The following is a 25,800-nucleotide window of genomic DNA, read 5'->3' on the forward strand; positions in this document are numbered from 1 at the left end:
TCTGAATCAAAATTTGGATTTATAATTTTCTGGACCATGGGTCCCATATTTGTCACAAATGAATTGTGACCAAAGGCTAGATTTCTCCAAATGTCATCTGTTTTTACTGAATTCCTGCTGTCATGGATTTTAAAAGCAAAAATCTTGCGTATCTATCAAAAGAAATAACCTGTAGCGAGCCCACATAGGATTTCTTCCTTTGAAGAGGCTTGAAAAATGTCTTCTAATTTTTGGACTTGTCTTTATTAATTACAATAATGAAATAATAGGCATCGCTAATTTAACCAATACGTTTACTCCATAAAATACAGTACAAGTTGATATTTGAGGGCATCAAAACTTAAATTTTCCCTCAACATTTTTATCTGAACAAATTTTGTTTAAAGCAAAGCAGAAATTTGTTGTATCTATTTTAGAACTTATCTCAGTTGTGTCTGTATTCATACATTTGTGGTGAGTTAAAATTATGTTCAGAACATTTTCACCTTGTTAGAAATTTGACATAGAAAAATGGGATATTGATGTTATCAGTCATATCACTGGCATAATTTTCCTCATCTCATTTGTTTCTAGTCTTATGCATGATATTACATTCCATGTAAATTTACCAATGAATAAATGTTTAGTAAACAATAATTTTGTATCTCATTGTTTCACTCTTCTATAAGATATTGACGGGTTTACTTCTTATTTTGTCCATGGTGATTAACTAGCTGAGGACAAAGTACAGTTTTTTTCATCAAACAACAGATGGAATTTTTCTCAAGTCACTCTTATAAGTTTTCAATCTCAGGATGTGCCAACTACTAGTAAACATAATTAAGAGATTATGATGTTATCTTGGTGGAGCTTGGTGGAAAGTATAGTTAAGTGGCTTAGTTGTTCACTACTCCAATTGATTCTTGGAGCCAAATCCCCAAACTATTCCCAGCCAACATGCTGAGAAGTGAAAAGTTAATGGAAAATATGAGTAATCAAATCTTGTTAAGTATTAATCTTCACAATGATGGGTGAGAGAAAAACATCAAATTGTTTTTTTAATATAGTCCTTGACATTTAATATGTAAGAAATCTTGGATCATTTAGGGTACAATATTTCTATTCTAACGAACATTAGAAAATAGAATTATCACATGAACCAATCAGTGTTTCATATCGCTTATTAGATATCACTCAGGATATATTGTGTTTTTGAAAGAATTTTAGTTTTTGTGTTTAAAACTATGTATATTATTATTTCTCTGTGATGTTTTCTTCAGTAAAATATGCTTGAGTGAAGACATGGTATTTAATGTTGTGGATAATGCCTCGTTGGTGTTAATTGTAGGTCAGGGATAACCCTCATTTTATAATTCTCTATACTTTTGAGGGGGAAAAACAGATCTTGAGGAGGATACAGTCTTTTGCTAATAGTGCTAAAATGCCTTACTTAACCTATAAATGGTATTTTGGTGAACAGGTTTCTATACTAATATTCCAAATCTTGTGTAGGAAGAAATAAATTATTTGAAATCAAGAAAGGGAAATGATTACATGTTCCATTTGATTTATGTTTGTATCATGAGCATTCATATAAAGCTGCCAGTTTTTATAGTTATACAAACTGGTACATTTGAAATCAAAGTAGAAAGTTTTTCTTGATAAGATGCCAAGTAGAGGTTTCAATGAACATGTAGTGTTTCTTTACTAGAGTAGTCAATGCTAAATAATGAATGCATTTGAAATTTCTAGCAAGTTTACTTTTGTGGATTATCCTGGAGAAATACAGCTTAAATATTTTTTTTTCTTTGCTGAAGTGTCTTGAAAAAATATATTCTGTACTCAATAAGCCTTTCTAGAGCACACCCTACATTCCTATGGATGTTTTCTTTTTTTGTATTTTATTTATTTATATGTGGTACCCAGTGCCTCATACATGCCAGGCAAGTGTGCTAGTGCTGAGCCCCAGCTCCAGCCCTGCATGTTTTCTTTTAAAGTTAGATCTGAGGGTAATATTAAAATGTTACTGAATTCTCTATACATTGCTGTGGTGGTATGTAAAACCAATAATTTTTAATGAAAGGAAAGTGCTCCCAGTGTAAAATGGTGGTGGATTTTACTTGGATAGGAACCCAAATATAGCTGATTTAGGTGATTTGGAAATTAAACTTAAAACTAGAGCTTTCCTATGCTATGAGGTGGACAGAGAAATTGTCAGAGCTGTTTCCTTTGTTGGGAACCCAGGTTGTGAACTTCATGTCATGAGGATATTACTTTGAATATAGCCTCTCACAAGGTATCCACGTGGATCAAAAGCCTTGGCAATCCATTGTTGCTGAGAAGAAGCATGGTATAAGATTTTGGGAAGAATCTACAAGAACTGTAGGTGATTTTTGGGAAAAAGATAACATCATCTGGACCCCAGCTTTATTATTCTAGAATCAGACCCTTGTAACATAATTCTGTCCTTATAAAGATTGTGACATGTAAATGACTGTTAATGCTGGTCTATGAACCTGAGCAAACTGTACTATGAGAAACTAAACAGTATAGATAGTTATGGGTCTTTCCTTACCAAGAACATTGTACACTTGATCTTAGCCAAAAGGCCGAGAAGCGATTACCAAGAACATTGTATCCTAACTGAATAAATAAAAAATTTACCAGTTCTATAGTCAGGGCCTTAAAACCTCAAGGGCAGTCAGAGTCTTCAGATCCTTTTTTTTTTTTTTTTAATTTCAACTTTAACATCAATCCGTCACCTCCCCTCTCACAAGCCTTGATTCTATGCTTACTCCTCTTTGAAGCATCATGTGAATGTACTATGAGCTTAAAGACAAATGCCATCATTTCTTCTGGCAGAAAAGATAATATTCATTATTGAAAACCCAACTCTGATGCTTACTTTTGTTGAGGTCACCAGCGCTCCCTATGCCCAGCTACCAAGGCAATTACCAACGCCATGTGAATGCCACAGAACCTTTGATATGACATGCACACCAGTTTCTGCTGAGTGCCTTCCTCCTTATTTGCCTGTGAGCTCTTTGGTCAGAGATTATGTCTTACAGTACCTCTCCAGGGTAGTAGCCCAATGAATGAATGGATGAATGATTGATGTACATTAATAGGGCTTTCCTCTAAATTTCCTGGTAAAAATTTTCAAAGAACTTTTCATAGCTTAGAATCGGCATAGCAGTTTCATATTAGAAGACATTTTGATGATTATCTTTGGCTGTAGGTAACTTAAAAGCAGATAAATTGTATACTGTGCCCAGAGCTACATAGCTGTGGTGTCAGAAGTAATAACAGACTTGAGGCTTCTGTTTGACAATTATTGATGAGGGATAAATGTGCCAAATTCTATTTTGTTCTACCAGGTTTAACAGATATGTGGAAGTTTAGGCATTTTCTAATTTAGCAAAGTATTAAAATGAATAGGCATAGCAGTTAAATAGATGTCTAGAATTTTTCTTTTTCTTTTTCCATTGGACAGGTAAATACCAGTTGTCCCCTACTGTGAATATGCCCCAAGATGACACTATCATTATAGAAGATGACAGGTTGCCCATGCTTCCTCCACATCTCTCTGACCAGTCCTCTTCCAGCTCCCATGATGATGTGGGATTCACGATGACAGATGCTGGCACGTGGGTTAAGGCTGCAATCAGTGATTCAGCTGACTGGTAAGTTCGTAGTCCATGTTTGAAAAACATTAGTTAATTGTGGTTGCATTTTATTTTATGTTTTCTATGGCTTATCTATGAGCCCAGTTCATTTATTTTTTATAGCTTTTTTCAATTTTCATGTTCTTAATGATTATATACTACAAACCTGTAAACTTGCTCAGGTATTTTAGCCTTTAAGTACTATAATTAGTAATTTAGCTAAAACAACAACAGAACTAACCCTACTCATTTGCTTTCACATTTTGTTATTTATTTTAGATTTCTGTTGACATTGTATTTTTATACAATAAATAAATTGTATTCAAATCCCCAATTTACTTTCTGAAATTAGATGCAAAACTAATAGTCAATGTGTACCAGAGATGGGGGAAGACTTTATTAAAGGTTTTTTTTTTTTTTTTTTGTAGAGAGTTGTAACGATACTGTTTAAAATCTTTTGCCTTTGTTTTTAACATTTTGTGATTTTTGAGAAATTCTCATTCCATTTTTTTCTGCCATATCCTTGAGAGTAGGAGAAAGCACTTCATATTTTTGAGCCAGTGTGTGGCTCACAAATGTGGATGGGTACCCTAATCCACATCAATAAGCAAAAGGAAAGTCCCTCTCAGAGATAACTCATAAGATTGGAGAGATCATTAGCAAGAATCTGTGAAGCATTAAACCAGAATTTTCCTATTTCCATTTCTCTGGGATCTTTCATAAGCACATAAGTAAAACTGTATTTAAATGTTGTGTCATTTTTCCCTCACTACTTATCAGTTTCTACTTCCTACTCTTTCTCTGACTTGAGTCAACGTTAAATGTCAGATACAAGGTATTCAGAGGACTGATTATTTGTGTTTACATTTTAGCAATGATTTTAACAAGGCAAACCACTCCCCTAGTCGTCTTCTCCCACTCACCAGATGAAATCATAAAAACATAGTTCATTCATTCACCTGTCAGTTTTGCAGATGTTCTCTTGGAATAACTTCACCTGTTATTTGGGCCCTTGGAAAGTTCATCTCTGGCTTTTTTTTTTTTCTTTTTTAATTCTCTTTTTGAAAATACAGTATATAAAAATAGAGCTCTGCTAAGCCTACATAATAGCTCAGCTTTGAATGAGTTTTTTTTTTTTTTTTTTTTTGGTTGAATATAGCGGGGGTGACTACAATATACAGTAAAAACCCATTTGAACTGTTCAGATGCTGTTACATTGCTGCAGTTTATGTCGCTTTCTGAAAGCGAGAGCAGTAGCAGAGAGAGTTAAGGTTTAGATCTGTGCGGTATTCATCTTGGGGACAAAAGCCTTTGAATCTCCACCATGATGAGAAATTGTGGGGGTGGCCATAGGAATAGATCTATTTGGGGCTTTATAAAGCACTGCATTGATGAACAGAAATAAATAACATGTAGGGATAGATTGTGTTATTGATTTCCCTAAGGGGGATTTGCAAAAATGGTAAGGACTGGTGTGATTTTGCTGTGGGGAATGTGGGGCAAAGGAAAGAATATGAATGAAGGGTTATCCAAACAAGAATGGCAGCTGTTCTGCATCACAGCAGAAAATGTAAGCTTCTCCAGTCTTACAATATCTCCCTAATCTTTGATGAAAATGTTAGGAAAACAAAAGGGCAATAAGACAGGATTAATAACTGGAATTTTAATAACACTGGGGGTCAGGATATGGTTACATTCTTCAAAGAATCATCTGTCAGTCCTGCAGTCTAACTATTTAAATATTTCAGTATACTGTTTATTTGTCTGAAATTAGTTTAATGGATATATTGATAGGGAAGAATTAATTATGTTATGGTTTGAGAATATTTAGTTATTTTAAGACTCTTATTAACTCACAAACTCATTTGACATTTTGAATTGTGTATATTTACAGTTCATTTCACAATTGTGGAAGGCTAAATATGTCAAATGGCTAAACTTCTAATTTGTAACCTAATAAAATATGCTTTTCCCAATCCATCAATTAATTCAGGAAACAGTAATAGTTTTTTAAGGGGGAAAAAGGCATAGCAGCAATTCTAATTTTAATTACAATATAAACTTTGAGGATATAAAATTAGTTGTAAATATACTTTATGGGAACATTAGGCAACATGGGCAGCTATAATTTATAATTCTTTGAAACATCTTTGCCAATATTTTCTTTTAAAATTCTATTTCAAATTCATTCCATCCACAAGCTTGATGCCTTCTTGGTGTTCAGGTTTTTGAAGTGTTCTGCATATTACCCTTCCCCACTCAATGGTTTGCTAAACATGTACCGGATGATTGAAGAGATCTACTTTCAATATATAAAAGAATATAAAAGAGCTACTATTATTGAAAATACATTATTTCCAATTTGATGCTACAAAATTGAGGGATAGTGAGTTTTAATTTTCCACTTCTAAAACTGTGTTTCTTGAGTAAACTCTTTGTACTCTGGAAATTATAAGCCATCTATCCCAGAGCAGAGTATGTAGAGGTAAAGGGGCACTCGGGACTTCAAAATAAACATGACCCTACTTCTTGGAACATCAAATTTATTGAGAGTTTTTTTTTTTGGGGGGGGGGATGTGATATTGTTTTTAAAATGGAATTATTTAGAGGAGAATAACAACAAAATGACATTTATTGAGTATGGTATTTTGCAAAACTGTGAAACAAAACTGTTTTTGCCTTGGATTAAACTCCTAGTCTTTCTGGGTTTATCTTCTCTTTTCTGTATATTTCACCCGAGGTAGGGTGAGGCAAGAAGGTGCTCTGGAGGCAAAATTTAAGGAAGGCTCACTGTCAGATGTTAATGCTATGCTTCTATGACCTTGAGAGTGAATACTTCCTTAAATTCTGGGTTCCATACACCCTGTATTTCACCCTTGGGTCCTCTCTGTTTGGTGGAAAAGATTGTCCAATTCTTTTATGTGGGTTTTTAGGACACCATCATTTGCATTACTTTATAATTTGAGACTGATAGTTATCATTGGGTAATAGTAACTTATTTTCTTCAGTGCTCAGGAGTTTACAAAGGGCTTTCATCTTAAGTTCAAATTATCTTATTAGATGGTTAGGAAGCTGTTCTCCTGTTGAGCATATTAAGGCATATTGGTTCAAAACTTCATGGCCCCTCACCCAGTGGTAGAGATTTTTCTCTGGTACCATACTTTTCACATCTTTCAGTTTAGCTATTCTTTAAAAACTCATTTTATGCACAGCAAATATTTGTTTTTTATTCCATCCAAACCAGATCACTGTCCTTTCACCAGTATGAATGACAATTCTTGTAAAGCTATAAAGGCTTAGAGAAGCTTGCTTCCATCAGAAATGTATGGAAGTCTATCATAAATTCAGCCGACTTAATGGAAGTGTCCCCTCACATCCTCAGTATGTTTAGTTGGCTCTAGTGGAGTGTTCTCTGGTCAGATAGGTAAGGTGGCTCTACCCTGTAAAGGAGAGTTGGTATACTTATTTACTGAGCATGTCCATACTAAGGGAAAAACATTTCCATGGTATGAACTATGCTTAGAACACCTGGTGATGCTTTTTAAAATGTTCACAGATTTTTACACATGAGAGTGATTCAATGTCATCTCCAGCCACTTCCGCTGGAAAAACACTTTGGAATATATCTTGTTACCAGTGATTTGCCATATGCTTTCCTATCATCTCCATTTGAGCCACTGAGTTGGTGCCACCCAAATCAAATGTCATCTAAACTTAGTTTTGCTTTTCCTGACTCCTTCATATACTGTTAATTCTCTCATCTGTGCATCCACAGCATCTGTTTCATGCTTTAAGTTTACACAGTATTTTTCTTATGAACTTGTAGAACTTATGAACTTAGCTTCTTATTTTGACCTTTGTCTACCCAGCACAACACTTTAATCAGGATATGTTTTGATAGAGGTCTATTGAATTTTTAGTTGATTAACTATTTCAGAGAAACAATAGCCTCATGAAACTGCCCATAAAGGTGTTTTTTTTTTTTTTCCTTTTTTTTTTATCCCCTTTTCCAGAAATACATGATAAAGACAGAAAAGAGGATGAGGACACATTTTTTTTGGAACTTCTATCCAGTTACAGTTTATATGGTCACTTTTTTGTGTCAGTCTATGTATGTAGTATATGCCAGGTTTTCTCAAATATTGAATCCTTCCAGTATCTGGCTCATTTTTACTTTTATTTATTTTTTCAGTGCTGGGGAATTGAACCAAAGGCATCTTGCTTCTTAGGCAAGTGCTCTACCACTGACCTACCCCTTAGTCTTTTCTTAAAATTTTTTAGTTCTGGATGTCGGACCCAGGGCTGCTTTACCACTGAGCTACAATTCCTTTCAATTTTATTTTGAGACAGTCTTTTACTAAATTGCCATCTTTGTTTTGAACTGGCAATCCTGCTGCCCAGCCTGTAAGACTACAGGTGTGTACCACCATGCCTGCACTTAACCCTTCTTTGTTAATAATCACTTAGAAATAGTGATTTGTCAAACAGAGTGAAAAAACAGAAAGGTAAAGGAGAAAATTCACAGATAGACTCTGGATTTTAAATTAATTTTGTATATTTCCATCACCACCTATTCAGCCACAGTTTTATTAATAAACTTCATTAGTGTCATTCAGCTTAAATTGTTTTGATAAATACACACACACACACACACAATTATATGCATATACCTTCTTATACACACAAAGTATGTATAAATTTTCTTCAATTGGATGTCTTCTATTTTTAGTAAATACTTTTATGTTTATCTTTCTTTTCATACCAGCTCTTTGAGTCCAGATGTTGATCCAGTACTTGCTTTTCAACGGGAAGGATTTGGACGCCAGAGTATGTCAGAAAAACGCACAAAGCAATTTTCAGATGCCAGTCAATTGGATTTCGTTAAAACGCGAAAATCAAAAAGCATGGATTTAGGTAGTGAGTACAATCTCCATGAATCTTTATCTAAATAAGGTTTAGATGCTTTCAGGATAAAATTGGTAGTCCCAAACACATGTCTGTTTACTTTGAGCAATAAAGAAAATAAATGTGAAATGTGGCAATTTGGCAAAAATTAGTTTTCCTCTGAGTTTGAGATAACTATATTACTCCTAAGTGGCATGTTTTCATAATATGCAATATGGTAATATGTTTTCTTATGAGAAAGGAAACAAGCACATGGGCATATCATGCTATATTCCTGTATCTTCATTTTTAAATCTGAAATGTTTTTAACACTTTTGGCTATTTAAAAAACAATTTAATTGAAATTGTATTTGGTTTGTTGTGGGATTTTTGACCAGAAGACAAAAATTTTGGAGAGAAACCATTATCTCAATCCATGTCTGGAATTTGGTACTTTATGATGTCTTCCTTTCATTGCTATCCTTTAAGGTTTATTTAATAGAACCTCTTTGTGTTTTGAGAATTAAGACATTTAATCAAATTAATAACAATAATTTGAGAGGATATTTATTGTAGAAAGTAATGAGAGCAAATGAGAGGAGGAAAATAACAATAATTGTTCAATCAGACACCAATCAGGTAGTGTCTCTTTTTAAATCCAAATCCACAAAAAAAATAATAATAATTAAATTTGTAAAGTGAATGATTTAAAAAAAATTGTTAATCAAGTGTGCCTTATACCGTTCTGTGGCTGTTTGTACTTCAAGACTAAAAGCATTAATTTATCAGATGCATATAAGAAAAATTTGGCGATGCATTGCCTTGGCTAATTATGATATGCTAACATATAAATAACACACGTCTGTGAAATGAAATGACTGGCATATTGCATGGAGACACTGCTTTTTTTTTCTCCTTTTATTTTTGATTATGAATGTTTGCTTGATGTTTCATATTATTTGCATGAAATATTACCTAAGAATTGTCACCTAACTGTAAAGATCTGGGAATGGTTGAAGCATGTTGGGCTGTGGGGACTAACTGGGCTAACCATTATACATTTACCTTTTAACAGTAGCTGACGAGACTAAACTCAATACAGTGGATGACCAGAAAGCAGGTAAGAATGGACAGTTAGGCTGTTGCCATAGAAACAGTGGTCCAAGGAGCTTATCACAATTATAGAGCTGCCAATCATATTGCGTGTAAACATAAGTATTCCAGTCTTGTACAGATGTTTTCATTGTGGGAAATCAAATTGTATAATAAAGGAAAAATTTTCTCTTAGGACAGATTCATCAGTGGTATACATACTAAATGGAAATGCAATATAGTGCATTTACAATGTTAGAAACAATCTAGATTTTCTTCATTTTTTGAGATGGGGTCCACAGTCTGTTGAACTCCTGGGCTCACGCAGACTTCATCCTTAACCTCTTCAGTAGCTGGGGCTATATTCATATGCTGCCACACCTAGTTAGATTTTTCTAATTATTGTGTAGGAATGTTTTATCCTCATTTAAGAAAACTTGTTCTCTATGGTAGAATCTGTTAAGTTTTTAAGTAATTTATGTGATGTCTAGGTTACATCCAATTTTCAAAGTGGTGATTTTGATTTGAAAGATAACATTACCAATATAAACATTTTTTACTACAGGAAACTGTACATGGTTGCTATCTTTGATCACTAAGAAAACCTTGGTTCTTTTTTGGATGTTTGGATTAATTTACAGTTAACTTGCATTGGAGTAGACAATATAATGCATATTGGCTCCATGTCTTTGTGAACTTGTTCTAAATTAATTGCTTATAAAAAATACTGCTAGGCCATTTCATAGAAATAGTGGATTATATTGAACTGGGTTTTATGTTGTACATTTTATGTTGTTATATGAAAAAAAAAAGCGGAGGAAAGTCTTTAAATATAGTTTAAGGAATGTGCTTTGTTCAATTGAGCACTTGTGTTTCATTATTATAAGTTGGAATCATGTTTTAATTATTCTAGATCCAGGATAATTGAGTTACATCACTTAGCACTAATTAGCTTTAATTCACCTTTAACCTGCAGTAGTAATTAGTTTTAGCCTGCTTGAAAAAATGTGTATCCCACATACATATGTAAAGATTATTGTGGACGTGGTTGGAGTTATTATGTTCTGTAGAGTAAAAGATAGATTATAAAAATTACGTTCAATAAATCATAAGATTAACTGTATTGCAAGGCAATTAATTATAAACTCAGCCCTTACTAACTAGTTATTTTTTTTTATCAAATATAAAATTTACTGAAATTTTAAAGCAGGACTAAAGAAAAACATTATTTGATAGCTTACATATGTAAATGGGAAATTAGTTTTTGAAGTTGTTAGTATTTTTAAAGAAGTAGCCCTTGTCTAAGTTAATGTTACTAAAAAACCCTGTTGAACTCCTCTAGCTAAAGGACATGATTTTGCCAATTAAGTAAAATAGGGAAAATATTTAATGTAACCAGGTCAAAGCTACTACAAGGAAAAGAACAATTTATTGTAATTTTAAAAATAATGATATCCAGACTTCAACTGAAAGCATTATGTAACTTTCCCAGTAAATAGGCAAATTTTATTATCTGATCAAAACATTTTTTTGTCTTTTAAAATATCATATCCTAGATGAAAAGAACATTTTTCTGTACTATCTGCAATCTTTTTTACCAAAGTAAATTGGAAAGTCTTGACAAAAAATTATTATGTAGATATCAAAGTGCCTTTTGGGCTATTGGTTTTAGATCTACATTAATAAAACTTTTAACCTGGGTTTTTTCCACCCAATTTTAGTAAATACGTTTTTGGTTATTTTTCTTTCTTCATTTCATTTGAATTTTCAAGATTATCATGATTTTATTCTTGTCCAAGGGTTTTGGGGAGAGTTGTAATTGCATTTTAGCATAGATCATCTGTCTTGTTCTAAGCCTTTCCTAATGAAAACTGAATTCAATTTTCCTTTGACCCTTGCAAAAGACATTAGTCACTGTTTTTGAGGTTTTTTTCATTGATTTTTGGCAAGAGGGGTAGTAATAAGTAGAAATAGAGAAACAGATCTAAGGCTGGGATATAACTCAGTGGTGTAGTGTTTGCCTAGCACATGCAAGGCCCTGAGTTAGATCCACAGGAATGCAAACAAAACAAAACAGATATAGAGAAGAAAATATGATTGTGATTTCATTCTTTATTCCCAGATCAAGGGTTTGAAAGTAGTTGTAGACAGTGAAATAATAAATGGGTGTGGGCATACGTTCCAATGAAATTTTTCAGGTTTGGCCCTTGATTTGCCAGTCCCTGTCATACAGTGACACATTATAGAGTTGATCTTTTATGTAACTGTTTATTTTAAAGAATATCAACCATATGTAAATGCAGAGAGGGCAGTTGATTGACCTCCCTCCCACAAACCCAGTATCAACCATCTACCATTATCAATACTTTGCTAAAATTTTGTATCATACTGTTATGAATTTAAGGAAAAAAATTAAATAGGTAAAACGCTGAGTCACACTGATAAATTTTTGGGAGAGGAGGGTACTAGGGATTAAACCCAGGGCCTCATACATCCTAAGCACATGCTGTACCATGGACCTCTACTCCTAATCCCACTTAAAAATTTTTATTGCTTATTTAATTTTACTTTCACCATTATTTTTCTTTGCAGAATTTCCTGTGTTTATGCTGAGGGACACTCAATTTTAATACATATTCATACCAGTTATGAAGTTCATTATTATAGTTTTGTTGCTTTGAGTACATTCACTGAAACCTCAGCTAAGCTTATTATATTTAGTTAAAATGATATTTTTGTGATAATCCTTACCTACAACATGAAATTTTAGAGCTTCAAATACACACATATGCATTCATATAAACACGTCTTTGATGAACCCAAGAAAACATCAAATATTTGTCTAATACATGTTTTATAGAACCCAAATACAGACAGAAAATTATGAAAATTTAAAGGTATAATTTATTTTAAAAAAAGATTTTCCAAATACTAATGCTAGGAAATTTAAAAGTAAATATTTCTGGCAGATATGATTCCCCCCTTTATTTTATTTCTTACCTTTTGTTTAGTTCTTTGGAAGAAAATTCATTTTCTTTGCTGTGATATAACTTTTATGGTTAATTTAGAAAATGTATTTGCCAAAAATTATAATAATATGAAGATAAAAAGTAAGATTGATCTTCTTGAAATATTTCATGTGAAACATACAAAGATGCATTGGGAAAGCTACACATACCGTCATTTTCTCCCAAGCATGATAACATATAGAATATCGTTTCATCTTTAGAGTCATGTCTGCCTTTCTGTATATAATTAAATTTTCAACAATCTGTTCTTACTTGAAACAACTAACACCATTGTGAAAATGAAGTAAAAGATAAAACAAATGAATATAAAAAAGAGAATTCTCAATTTGATACTCTCAATTTAATTTTCATTCTGTATTATACTCTGAGCTATGAAAAGCACACGTCACAACTATTTGTCTTCGAGATAGTAACATGACAAGGCTACTCCTTAATTATTGATCAACATATGGTCTGATGACCCCATGTAGAGGATAAACTATTTAGTTTCTCCTCCCTTCCCCTTTTTTTTTCATCTGTCTTTCTAACAGGATAAGTGAAGAACCAGTTCTGTAACCTGGATTGCCCAGGTGGTGGTGCAGAGCTGGTGTTTCAGCCATGTAGAGGCTAAATTAGTCTACCTTTGAGTGCCAGGTCAGGCAGTGATGGATGAGGCTGTCTTACCTGGTTAAAGAAATCAGTTCTGATTGCCTTCTAAACCTGGGTACTATTGGTATTATCTCAGGCCTTTCTGCCCTGGATCTTCAAGAAATAGAGCCAAATTGTTAATTCCCTGAATTGTCCCCTGCCATCCTGCTGAAATTTTCTTGGTAATTGCTAAGTCATATTCCTTCTGTCCCTCACATGTTTTTCAAACAGGTAGTATTCCCAGGCCTGGAGATGTAAGCACTCACTTCCAGCCCTCTGATCTCACTTCCTTTCCCTGCTTCTGAGAGAGAGCCCTCACATCAAAATTTGTTTCTTTTACAGTCTTGGGCTGCTCTTTCACTAGAACATTCTTGTTTTTTAGTATTAGGAAAATTGTAATAAATTCTACCTGGTGCTAGATTGTTCTAATTGTACTGGTGACAGGTTGTATATCTGTATTTATCCATGGGAAGGGGTCTCAGTGAAGCTCATTGGTATAAATGTATTAACTTCTGCTGTAAATGACTTTATATTTCCAGAAAATGATTTCAGTTGAGTTTAAAAGCTTACTCTCAGTTACTTGACCTTTTTATAACCTCTGCATTTTAAAATGAGATTCTTGGTTATTCTGGTTCATTTAGATTATTTATATTATCCGGAGCAAAATGATTTGACAGAAATTTTATCTGTTCAGATAAAAATGGAAACTTGAAACTTAGACTGTTCCCTAGTGGAAATACAGAAACACACACACACACACACACACACACACACACACACACAATTAAATATATAAACTTGGGAAAAATGAAAATTAGTAATGATTACTTTATTTAGTTATTTTATCATTCACATTTTAGTGCTCATCATTGAGCAAATGACCTATATCCCAGAAGTTTTCTAGAATGCATAGGTATTTGGGTATCTAATATTCCCCTACCTCTAACTAACATTTTGTTTTTTTGAATCTTCAAGGCTCTCCCAGCAGGGATGTGGGACCTTCCCTGGGTCTGAAGAAGTCAAGCTCACTGGAGAGTCTGCAGACAGCAGTAGCTGAGGTGACTTTGAATGGGGATATTCCTTTCCATCGCCCACGGCCGCGCATAATCCGAGGAAGGGGATGCAATGAGAGCTTCAGAGCTGCTATTGACAAGTCTTATGATAAACCTGCCATCGATGATGATGATGAAGGCATGGAGACATGTAAGTTTATAATGGCTAAAGAATACCAGTTACAATTGGCTCTTTCGAGCTCTGGATCTTAAAGTGTGCTTCAGGCAACTCTTGGGGGTTCCTAACATTCTTCAAGGTGACCTCCCTGATCTAAACTATTTTCATAATAAAAAATGATCATTTACCCTTTTACCCTCATTCTTTCTCTAGTATAGAGTGGGGTTTTCTAGGGACATATGCCATGTGATATTGCATTAGACTGAATGTAGTGTCAGATAAGATCATTTCTCTTCAGTTGGTAATAAAATGAAAATTTGAAGAAAAATATAGAACAGCATTGTTCTCAGATTCCTTTTAAATAATATAGTTATTTTTGTGAAAATGTAATTTCGATTACTATGAATTGATTTCTCTTTTTTTTATATTTTTATTTTTTGGCTTTAGGGATTGAACCAGAGCCCTTTACCATTAAGCTATATCCCCAGTCCATTTTATATCTTAATTTTGGGGCAAGATTTCACTAAGTTGCCAAGTCTGACCTAAAACTTTGTGATCCTCCTGCCTTAGCTTCCCAAGAAGCTGGAATTACAGGTTTGCCCCATTGTGCCCAACTTTTTAAAAATTTATATTCTAAAGCTGTCTCATTTTTAAACCAATACATATTGGTAGGTATAATTCACATACAGAAAAAATTGTTTGGCGTTCTTAATCATTATTAGGGGTCTGATTTTATCTGGAGACCAAATGTTTGACAGTCACTGGTGTATAGTGTCTATAAGGTAATAGTACCAGTGAATATGTATAATAATGATCTTAAAAGCATATTTTTGTTACTATTGCTTTACTTGAACTAAACTAGCAGAATTTATTTGTGTATGTGTTTGTATTTCCAAAAGACAAGATAGTTTAAGCAAGTTGATTGAATGGTTTTCTATTGAGGAAAAAAAATGCTTATATTTTTTAAAAAATGCTTCACGCAAGTTATCCTTATCCTTCAATGTTTATTTTTTTTAAAAAAATAACCATTCCATTTAAATCTACTAATGTATTTACTTAAAGGGAAAGTTCTTAGAGATTTTTAATGGTAAAAGTTATTGATTAATTGATATTGTTCATTACTAATAATTTACATTTTACTTTTCTTAAAATTAAATGTGATTTTATCCATATAACTCTTTCTTAGAGAAAAGTTGGAGGCCCTGAAGCCCAAAATTATTCCAGAGAGCAGAGATAATTTTTTGGAATTTGAATCACTTTCTTTTTAACATTTGAGTAAACCATTTCTTATCACACATGTCTAAGTAATATTGTAGTGGGGAAAAGGAATTTTAAATTAAAAAGAACACATTCTCAGGAGATTGAAAGCAAAATTATATAATTTTGCCTGTAACATATAATGTGTTTGGGAAGATAAATATTTCTGCCATACTGTTACATGCAAATAAAACTTAGCAAAAGGATTGCTGCATTTTCCCCCGCCTCTGCCTAATTCTTCATCTAAATCTGGACATTTTTTTCACTATAATCAGCCAATGGTTTCATATATATGCTGCCTATTCTTGCCAAATAAAGAACATATTTCCTGTTTTAGCTGCCAATTCTGGTCTCCACGATCCTGAGTCATAAGAGCTTTTGACCCTATTGAGTTTTCTCCTTTTGTAATGATTTCTTGCCTTATTAATCTGTATTACTTGACACTTAGAGATTTTACTTGTCTTTTCTGGGTTTAAACTGAATAAAAAATATAGTACTTTAGCTATATTTTAGAATTTATAGTTTATGTGATTTTGAACTTTTTTCTTGTTCTGACTAAAATGTTATTTAAGTTCCCTGATAAAGTTCAGTTTTCTCATAAGTCACTCATTTTAGATAGGAGATTGAATACATGTTCCATTTTTGTGTTAGCCAGCTTCATATTATTGTGATGATATGCTTGATGCATTTAACATATACAAAGAAAAGGGTCATGTAGCTCTCATTTTTGCAGGTTTCAGTCTGAGATTAGGTAGCCCTAGTGCTTTGAGCCTCTGGTGAGGATGCTGCCTGGCAATGGTGGGGAGTGTAAAGTGGAGCAAAGTGGAAGCCGAAAGATACCAAGAGATTAGTTTACAATTGCCCTTGATGACACATTCTCATAAAGTCCCATATCGAAAAGATTCTACTACCTCCCAATAGCACCACCTTGGGGACCATGCCATTAATAAGTGAACCTTTGGGGGACATTCATCCATAGTAGTTCTTAATTCTACAGGGACAGCTTCCAGAGTTTTCCACTAGGATGAACATCTGCTTTTATCAGCATATATACTTTATTTTAAAATGCTAAATAGTGTTTGTTTGTTTGTTTATTTTGTTTTTTATGATGGGGATTGAATTCAGGGTTATTTAACTACCAAGCCACATCTACAGCCATTTTCAATTTTTTGTTCTGACACAGGGCCTCAGTAGTTGCTTAGGGCCTACTAGATTGCTGAGGTTAGCCTTAAACTTGTGATTCTCCTGCCTCTGGTTCCTGAGTTGCCAGAATTACAGGTTTGCGTCACCACACCTGGATTAAATAACAGATTCTTAATGGAAATAACAGTATGCTAAAATCATTCACTTACTTATCTCCAAATGAAAAACAAAAGAGGAAATAGACAAACATGCACTTCTGGATAAGAACTAGAAAAAACACCTGTGGCAGGTGCGCTGAAACGTGCCACAAAATGCTTTATTTTTCACAAGTCCTGTCATTAATATTAATTCTCAGATCAGTCTGCTGTTATTTAGATATGGCAAGCAAAAAGCAACTATTATAAATTTCAAATGTTTACAGCTAATAATGTTGACATATTAATAGATGGAATGAGGAATTTCAAAGAGGAATCCTATGATAATCTACAGTCTCCTAACAAGGTTGGGATTTGGTTCAAACTACTTAAACCCTTGAGCTTTAATTTCCTCATTTGTAAAACCATAGATTTGGACAACAGGGTCACTGATTTTCATACTGTGTGATGTGACCTCTGGTCAGGAGAGGTACTTCCTAATTTGGGGGCATGGAGGAGGCCCTGAACTTTATCCCACGACCTGCCATTATCGCTCCTCTGCCTTAACAGTTGCTTTTTTTTTTTTTTTTTTTGTAGTTGAATACAATACCTTTATTTTATTTACTTACTTTTATGTGGTTTTAGAATCTAACCTAGCATCTCTCACATGCTAGGCGAGTGCTCTACTGCCACAACCCCAGCCCTAACAGTTGCTTTTGGTTTGCTTTTATGCATTGGAGTTCTTTATAAATTTTAGATTTTAAAATCTATGGTTTGCAGTTTTTAGGAAAAAATTTAACAAGTTCTTACTTAGTTAGTTTAGATTGTTCTTGAGGTTGCTTCTTGTTTTAACGTTCCCTGATTATCTATACCCATTTTCTTGCCTACATACATCCTACCTGATAACCCCTCATACCTTCTGTGAGATCTGTTATAATCCTGCAATCCCAGCCCCAGGGCTGGACAAATCAGAGGGTTTCACGAATGTCTGTCAAATCAGTGAGCAAGCTCCAGGCTAACTGCTGTTGGTGTGCAAGAAATGTGGGGGACAGAAAAAGTCTTTCAATATGTTGTAATAGGTCATCAGTGACATTTCACTATACCTGTTGTATCCTACACTGGGCCTTGCATGTACAAGACCTTCACCATCTTAGCAAACTTTCTTTTTCTTAAAAACAGACAAGCCGGGAATGGGGTTGTGGCTCTGTGGTGGAGCACTTGCCTCGAATGTGTGAGGTACTGGGTTCCATCCTCAAAACCACATAAAAATAAATAAAGTTTGTTTGAAAAAAAAAGAAAAACCAGACAAGCAAACAAATAATCAAGGGTGCCCTTAGTGCTGGTGGTCATGATGACGAGAGACAAAATGCCTTTTATGTCTCAGGGTTGTGAGCAAGGCCAGCTGGCTCCATTAACTCCTCCTCTGTTTTCCCAAGTGCCATCCTTTTCATGTCTGTTCAAGCTTTTGCCTCCTGGTCTGGACCCTTTCCATCACTGGACCCTGTTCTTGCAATCTCACTTTTTTACACCTATGCGTCAGCAACAAGCCCTCCACTGTTTGCCCTCTGTGAGATACTGGGTCAGAAGGTTCTTTTTCTGTGCTGTGATTCAGTTCTGGTCACCTGTTGAAGTTAAAACGCCATATCACCACTATTCTGAAAAGAGGACCATTGTCTGAGGAGTCTTTTGGTTAGACAGACGTCTTCAAGGACACAGTGCATCCTGCAAATGCTGTCGTGGAGAGTGGGCTGTTGACGAAAAGCTACTAACAGGTAGTGGAGAACAGTTGGCGAGGAGCAGAAAGTCCCAGACTGATCCAGTCTCTTGTTTTCTACTGGTATGTTTCGTCTTTACTAGAGAGATGCACACAGAGGCATGGTTGATTGTTCTTGTCAACTCGATCGAGCACGTCCCCAGTGACTGCATTTCATGGTGCTGCACAGGCTTGCCTCTTCTCCACAGTGCTGAAATCATGGCAGAGGCACCACACTGGGGGCCAAGAGACTGGGGCGGGATCCATGTGGTATCTGGTATCTGTCATCTTCTGTAGCACTTACGTTCTTCCTGCAGAGATGGCAGAAGCCAGCGTTTGTGTCTCTCATTTAATCCATCTGGCCTCTCCATGTTGTGTGTGTCTGTCTGGATCAAGATGGAGCTTTGTATTCTGGGACCCATTATCTCTGAGGCCCTACCTGTGTTTGACAGGTCAGGGCATCTACAATCTGCTCCTTCTTCTATGCAAATTATACACCCAGCCTGGCTCTCAGCAAGCAGCTTCTGTATCCCCCACAATAAATCAGTTCTGTTGCTACCAAGAAAATGCATGCAGTAACATTGCTTTGTTTCCTTTTTTTAAAAATATAATCTCTTTATTCATAATTAAAAATTGCCAGAAACTATAATCCCTATTATTAATTTAGTAACAGCTTTTTGGATTTGAGTTGATGAAATATAACAGAACCAAATATTGATTTTAAGATATGTCATATTCAGAACTTTAAATATGAAAAACTTTGTCTTGCAAAGATGGACATACTGCTTTCAAGTACCTTGCCTTGTTTTCATGTAGTTCTCTTCGGAGGTAGAAAAGCCTTTCTCTAAAACATGCATAATTTAGTCTTACAATATGAGATTGGAAGAAACTAAATTTACATTATTAAATCAGGTAATATGAGAACTACTAGGGGAATTTTGTTGTTTTATTAGCTACATAATAGCACATTGCATTTGATAACTTAAGATTTTTTTTTTTTACTTCTCAGTATGCTGCCCCTTTTGTCATCAAATATTTGAAAAAAAAAAACCAATACAAACTAAGTCTAATTTTATCAAAAGCAGAATCTATTTAGATTAAAATTACTATGAAAGAATTCAGGATTTACGTTCCAAAGTCAAAGCATCTTATGAATTACTCCCTTCAGTTAATCCATTTAGCAGTTAGTTGAATGTTCTGAAATGCAAAAAAAAAAAAAAAAAAAAGTAATATAGGGCCGGGTACAGTGGCACATGCCTGTAATCCCAGCGGCTCTGGAGACTATGACAGGAGAATCGCAAGTTCAAAGCCAGCCTCAGCAACAGGGAGGCACTAAGCAACTCATTGAGAATCTGTCTTTAAATAAAATACAAAATAGGGCTGGGATGTGGCTCAGTGGTCGACTACCCCTGTGTTCAATCCCCAGTACCAAAAAAAAAAAAAGAAGAAGAAGAATATATACTATCATTTTATGCTAACTTGTAGTTTTAAACATTACCTTCCGTTTAAGAAAAGGAGCTTTGATTTTGTTTTTAGGAAGTTTCTGAGTGCAGTCTGCATGTGTGTATGAAGTAGTGAAAGCTCTTCCTTAATTTTTTTTCCAGATTAAAAGTAACTTACGCTAAAATGCAGTGAAAAATCATATCTAAGGTGTGTGAATAATAGAATCCTCATTTATAACCTTTTTTATTTAGAGGAAAATATTTAAATATTTGACCAAAATTGCAGTTAGAATGCATCTTTTTTGGTTTGAATTCCTGTGATTTTCTAGAATATCTGAGCAATCTTCCAAATGGGATATCCCATTATACTAATTAATATTACTTAAGTATTTAAGCATGTATTAATGAGACAGGGCACCTATGGTCTGATATTTTGGCTATAAGTTCCTGAGGGTCCAGGAGCAACCAACCCAGTGGTAACCAACTCTTGATAAGCTGTGTGGTTGAGTGTAATAGTAGTGTACAGGTTGTTATGGCATCAAAGGGTGGGCCACCCGCCTAGCCAGTGTGGAAATCAGGTAGAGAAGGAAGTAGATGCAGATGTGGAGAAGGTTTCCCAGAGAGATATTGCTTCAGTCCAGCACTACTGTTTGAGAGTCTTCAACTGGGTGAAGAGGGGCTATATGGAACATGTGGAATGGGGACCATCTCTAGATTTCTGTAGTTCCAAGTTCTCTTGGGATGGTATATATGGTACCTGTGAGATCATAGTGAGGAATGAGATTTAAGATGTATGTAGACAGTGGATCATAGCCTAATATAAATTGTTTACATTTTATCCTGAAGACCTTTAAAAGCTTTTGAAGAATTTAAAGTAAAAGAATATGATTTTGGTGACCATGGATTTGAGGATGGATTATTGGGGGAAGGGAAAGCAAGTAGCAGTGTTGGTGGCAAGAAGATCACTTATATAATAGTAATGGAATAATCTAGGTAAGTAATGACACTTGGCAGTGGAAGAGAAAAAGAAGAAACTGCATTTACACACTTAGCATCGTATACATAAAGATAGATGATGTTGATGTGATTTCTTTCATTATCACTTCCAGGCTCAGAAAATTGGAATTATCATCTCACTCTGTAACCACTCCATTACCAAGCATTCTTAATTTATTCTCATGAAATCTAATTTTACTCCTTCTTTTCTTTTTTTAAAATTTATTTTATTTTATAATCATCCTTCTTTTCAATCTAGCCTGAACCCTCATTATTTAATATCTGAAGTTAGAATTTCCTGACTGGTTCTCCTGCCTCTGTATTTGCTCAGAAAGCTCTGTAATTGCACACTTATTCTCACCATCCCTCCAGCAGGGTGGCTCCTTCTTGCTCACATCACACACTATCCATAAGTAGATCTTCTCATAGTCCCATGTACATGGCCTCAGCACCTCTGTGTGCATTTTACACTGTTTACACTATCACTTAACACTGTGCATTTTACACATTTTCCTGAACAATCTAATTTCCCCTTGACTTTCTAAAGCCCTGGATTATATAAAGTGGCATCTGAGACTATTTAAATAGAGATTTTGTTGTTTTTTTTTTTTTTGCGGGGGCGGGGGGGGTGTCTTGGGATCAAACCCAGGGCCTTTTGCATGCTCAGCCAGTTCTCTACCACTGAGCTATGCCCCTGCTAAAGTATTTTAACATAAAGAAATGTCTGGAGATCCCTCAATATGAATTATATTTCATAGTAATTAAAAAATACTGGGGATTTGGGGAGATAGGGGTTCTGATTTCTCAAAAAGGAAAAAACAAAAGTAAGAATATTGATAGCTATTCACTTTTGGATTATATCTGTATGTGTTTATATTATTTGTTTCTTATCAGTGGACTGGAATCTCTTTAACACAATAAATAATGTTTTGTGTCTTGTTGACATTAAACCCACACCTTGCATAGAATAAAATTTTAAATGGCAATTGCAATAGAGTTATGAGTGTTAGCATTTTGATTATTATGAACATTCCATTTGGTCTCAACTGTTGAAAGGAAAGCCTTCAGTACCATTATACATTATCTCACTGGGCAGAACACATCCATGGTGTACCATCATTTAAATGTAAAAATCATTTGGGAACCAAAAGCAAATATGCAAGCATTCATAAAACAGAGGGTGTGACCTCCTTGTTCCTGTTCTGCAACATTGTGTTGGAAGAAGGGAATAATACAGGTTACATCCTACCCATTACCTTTAGGAGCTTTCTACCTAATTTATATGGGAGACTGGATTAGAGAGAAGTTTAGAATGCAGAGTGAAAGTGAACAAAAGTGACTTAGTAATAATAACCCTTTGGAAGAATAATCCTAGTGTTTTTGTCCCTCTATCCATATGTATTGAGAGATTATTTTAAAATTCAATTCTAGAGCTGGGATTGTGGCTCAGTGACAGAGCACTTGCCTTGCATATGTGAGGCACTGGGTTCGATCCTCAGCACCACATAAAAATAAATAAACAAAATAAAGATATTGTGCCATGTATAACTAAAAGAAAATTAAAAATAAAATGTAACAAGTCTAAAATAGAGTAGGCCATCTTAGGGGTCATGAATTTGAATTTTTCTCCTACTTTGAAACCCCTTCTGTAGGACCCGACTAAATATCAACTGACTTTTTCTTCTCCTTCTCCATTCATGGTCATACACTTGGTTCTTTATCATATTAATTATTATTCCCATCCTATGATATTAGTATAAAAGGTTCTCAAGTTTTCATGTTTCATGCTAGTTGCTGCTGCTGCTGCTTCTTATTATTATTACTATCATTATTACATTTGGTGTTCAGAAAAACCTGTTTCCCTTGCCAAGAGCTCAACATTCTGTGTTAAAAGTCAGAGTCCAGAACAGCAGATCCTGTTATTCGACACCATCTGTATCACTAGCTGTTCATTTCCTACTTCTTTCTTCCTTTTCCAATGTCAAAATAATCAACTAAAATAAGAAACAGAAATAACATTTATGTACCCAACATGCTCAATTACTATGTAGGACTTTGCAGTGCACTCATCAATTTTTATTACATTTTTATTTACCTATCATTAATCGATAGAAGTTGGTGATGGACAGGAGATTTGCTGAGTTCACTGAAATCTTCCATTGTTGATGTCTTATTAATTTAATCCACTTTGAGTTTTATTTTAAAATGGTACCCTGTGAGGATGATGAGTCATCCTGTGTAGAGTCTTCACACTTGGTTTTTAGTGTTCCAATGTAAATTGTAAATTACTAAAGAATCTGTTTCTACCATTACAGTTTTAACATTTGTAGGGTAATTCTTTATATTAGAGAGCAAAAAAAGATAGCTTTTCATATTTTCAGCTCTTTGTTTATATGGTCATTTACTCAACAAATATTTACTGATGCTTCCTTATGCCTTGCCCTCAGAGGAGAGTACCCGTTGAGTAGTATGGAAAAGATAATGTTAGATTATCATTTTAATTTTGTATTTCTTTTGTTTATGCCTATTGAGCATTTCACTTCCATCTAGAAAAGTTATCAGAACTGCCTAAAATGACATTAATTTCTAAACCTTACACTCATGATAAATAACTGTCGATACTGCACAATTGCTTTAAAGTTTGATTTAGACAACATACATATTAGGATGCTTTCAGCTGCACTGAGTAGCAGAGCTAACTCAGATGAACTTAAAGTGTAAGGAAATGCATTGTCTTCTGAGTTTTAGAGTTGGGCATATCAGGGTTTATTAATTTCATATTCCAGCAGTGTCATCAAAGACCCAATATTTTTGTGCCCCTTCTGTTCTGCTATCCCTAATTTGACCTATGTGCCTGGTAATTTCAGCACTCAAGGACTTTTTACTTTCTTGTCCAATTGAGGAAGTAAGTTGTGGCTCCTAGAATAGAATATGTTCATTTAGTTTGCTGGGATCAATCTTGTTCTAATACCCTTGGACTAACAAGTTCATAGGAGGATGACATCCATTGGTTAGTTTAAATTTAATGAATTTACCCCTTGGAGCTAGGTCACAATCCTGAACACAATCAGAGTTCCATTGGGAAGAAGAAAGGGAGAAATGCATTTGGATAAGCAACAGAGATCATTACAGTATCAACAGTAGCATCACTTCTCAATGGGGGGAAATCACTAATGTCCCTATGGCTTGGAGTCAACTTTTTGACAGTAAAATATTTGGAATGACTAGATAAATATATTCTATTGATGGAAGAAACTGTAGAACTTCACTTGAAATCCAATACCATTTTTTGCATAATCATTTTAATACCTAAGTGCCCAATCTTTTCCAAATTTCTTGGAGGCCCAGTCCTAACATGATACCTTTCAGAATTGAGTAGCTTAATTTGTAACATGGACTAGAATTTTAATTGAGGCAGATTTGCATCTGTTGAAAACATGATAATTAGGTATGTCTTAATTGCAGAATGACTGCACTTCATGAAAGAGAAATAAGCAGCTTCACACTTTACCTTCTTTAAAAAAAGAAACTTGAAAATATCTGTCTTTATAGGTAATCACATGGGAAAGTAGCTGAGAGTTCAGTGCACAGAGCAGGTTAAAACAGGCAGAAATGTTGTCAAAAATAGACATTTCTATTTGTTTGGAAGGAGATAATCATCTTTCTTTGTTCATGGTGTCTGCAAAAGGAAAGCAAATAATCTGTAAAGATGAACAAAATTAAAGTGGAAAACATCAAAATTTATATAGCATTTAAAATAGTAAATTATCTAAATGTAAGTTTATGATTACTTCTTGCATTGTAATTTAATGTATGAATACAATAGATCAAGTCGTTTACTGCTGATATATTACTGGTACTTTTCTTAGTTGAAAAATTGTTTACATGAATATTTTTTCCAACTAAGGGAATAAGAACATTTTATGGCCCTCATTATAAAGATAGTATTAAATGTACAAAGATTGGTTTTGAAACTTAGAATCTGACTAGCTTATTAGTGACTTTAAAAATATATGTATTTATTAAACACATGTAACCAATTTATTTGAGCTTTTAAAAAACCAGAGCAGTTTTACGCAAATGATTCTTATTTTTCTCTATCAAATAATTTCTGAGTTTGAAGCATATATAATGTGATAGTATAAAAGAACATCTTATGTTTGTACATATGAAACTCCATATTGCTAAATATTTTTAATTAGTTGGCATTCAAAGGAATTAGTTAGTTCAGTACACCCCCCTCAGTAGAGTTTCTGTGATAATGTATTATCTAAATTAGAACAAGCATAAAGAATCCTCAAATGTGCAAGTATCATTTTAAACAGTCCACTTGCTTCAGGCAGGAAAGTGAGGTAGGAGTGTTCATTTAAAATGTGGTTACAAAACACAAAGTTAATAAATGATTTAATACTTTTTCTATTTCACCCAATTTAGAAATAAGTTGCATTACATATACCAGAAAATTATTGTGAATATGAAAAGAATTGGCAACAAACATGACTTCAGCATATAGTGAGTTGTGAAGGCACTGCATTTATTCTGTTATGGAGCCAAGAGCAGACATATGCCCCTTGAACTCCTGCCAAAACTATTAGGCAGAAAACTAACAGAATCGCTACTGATACTTCC

The 25,800-nt window shown here is 34.3% G+C and overlaps 1 protein-coding gene across 20 annotated transcripts in view; it reads left to right on the forward strand.

Annotated features, from left to right (window-relative positions):
* Positions 1–25,800, forward strand: part of Pard3 (par-3 family cell polarity regulator) — a 660,013-nt gene that overhangs the window by 431,846 nt on the left and 202,367 nt on the right. For 8 of the 20 annotated variants that reach the window (XM_027928488.3, XM_027928495.3, XM_027928490.2 and 5 more), the window contains 4 exons: positions 3,473–3,662; positions 8,410–8,561; positions 9,604–9,648; positions 14,252–14,479. In XM_027928488.3, the coding sequence (XP_027784289.2) occupies positions 3,473–3,662; positions 8,410–8,561; positions 9,604–9,648; positions 14,252–14,479 (615 nt within the window). The remainder of the gene's footprint in view (positions 1–3,472; positions 3,663–8,409; positions 8,562–9,603; positions 9,649–14,251; positions 14,480–25,800) is intronic. The other 12 variants (XM_071599894.1, XM_027928494.2, XM_027928496.3 and 9 more) reach the window with 4 other exon arrangements.

This window comes from Marmota flaviventris, chromosome 12 (genome assembly GCF_047511675.1).
Source record: "Marmota flaviventris isolate mMarFla1 chromosome 12, mMarFla1.hap1, whole genome shotgun sequence".
In the NCBI taxonomy this organism is placed as follows: Eukaryota; Metazoa; Chordata; class Mammalia; order Rodentia; family Sciuridae; genus Marmota; species Marmota flaviventris.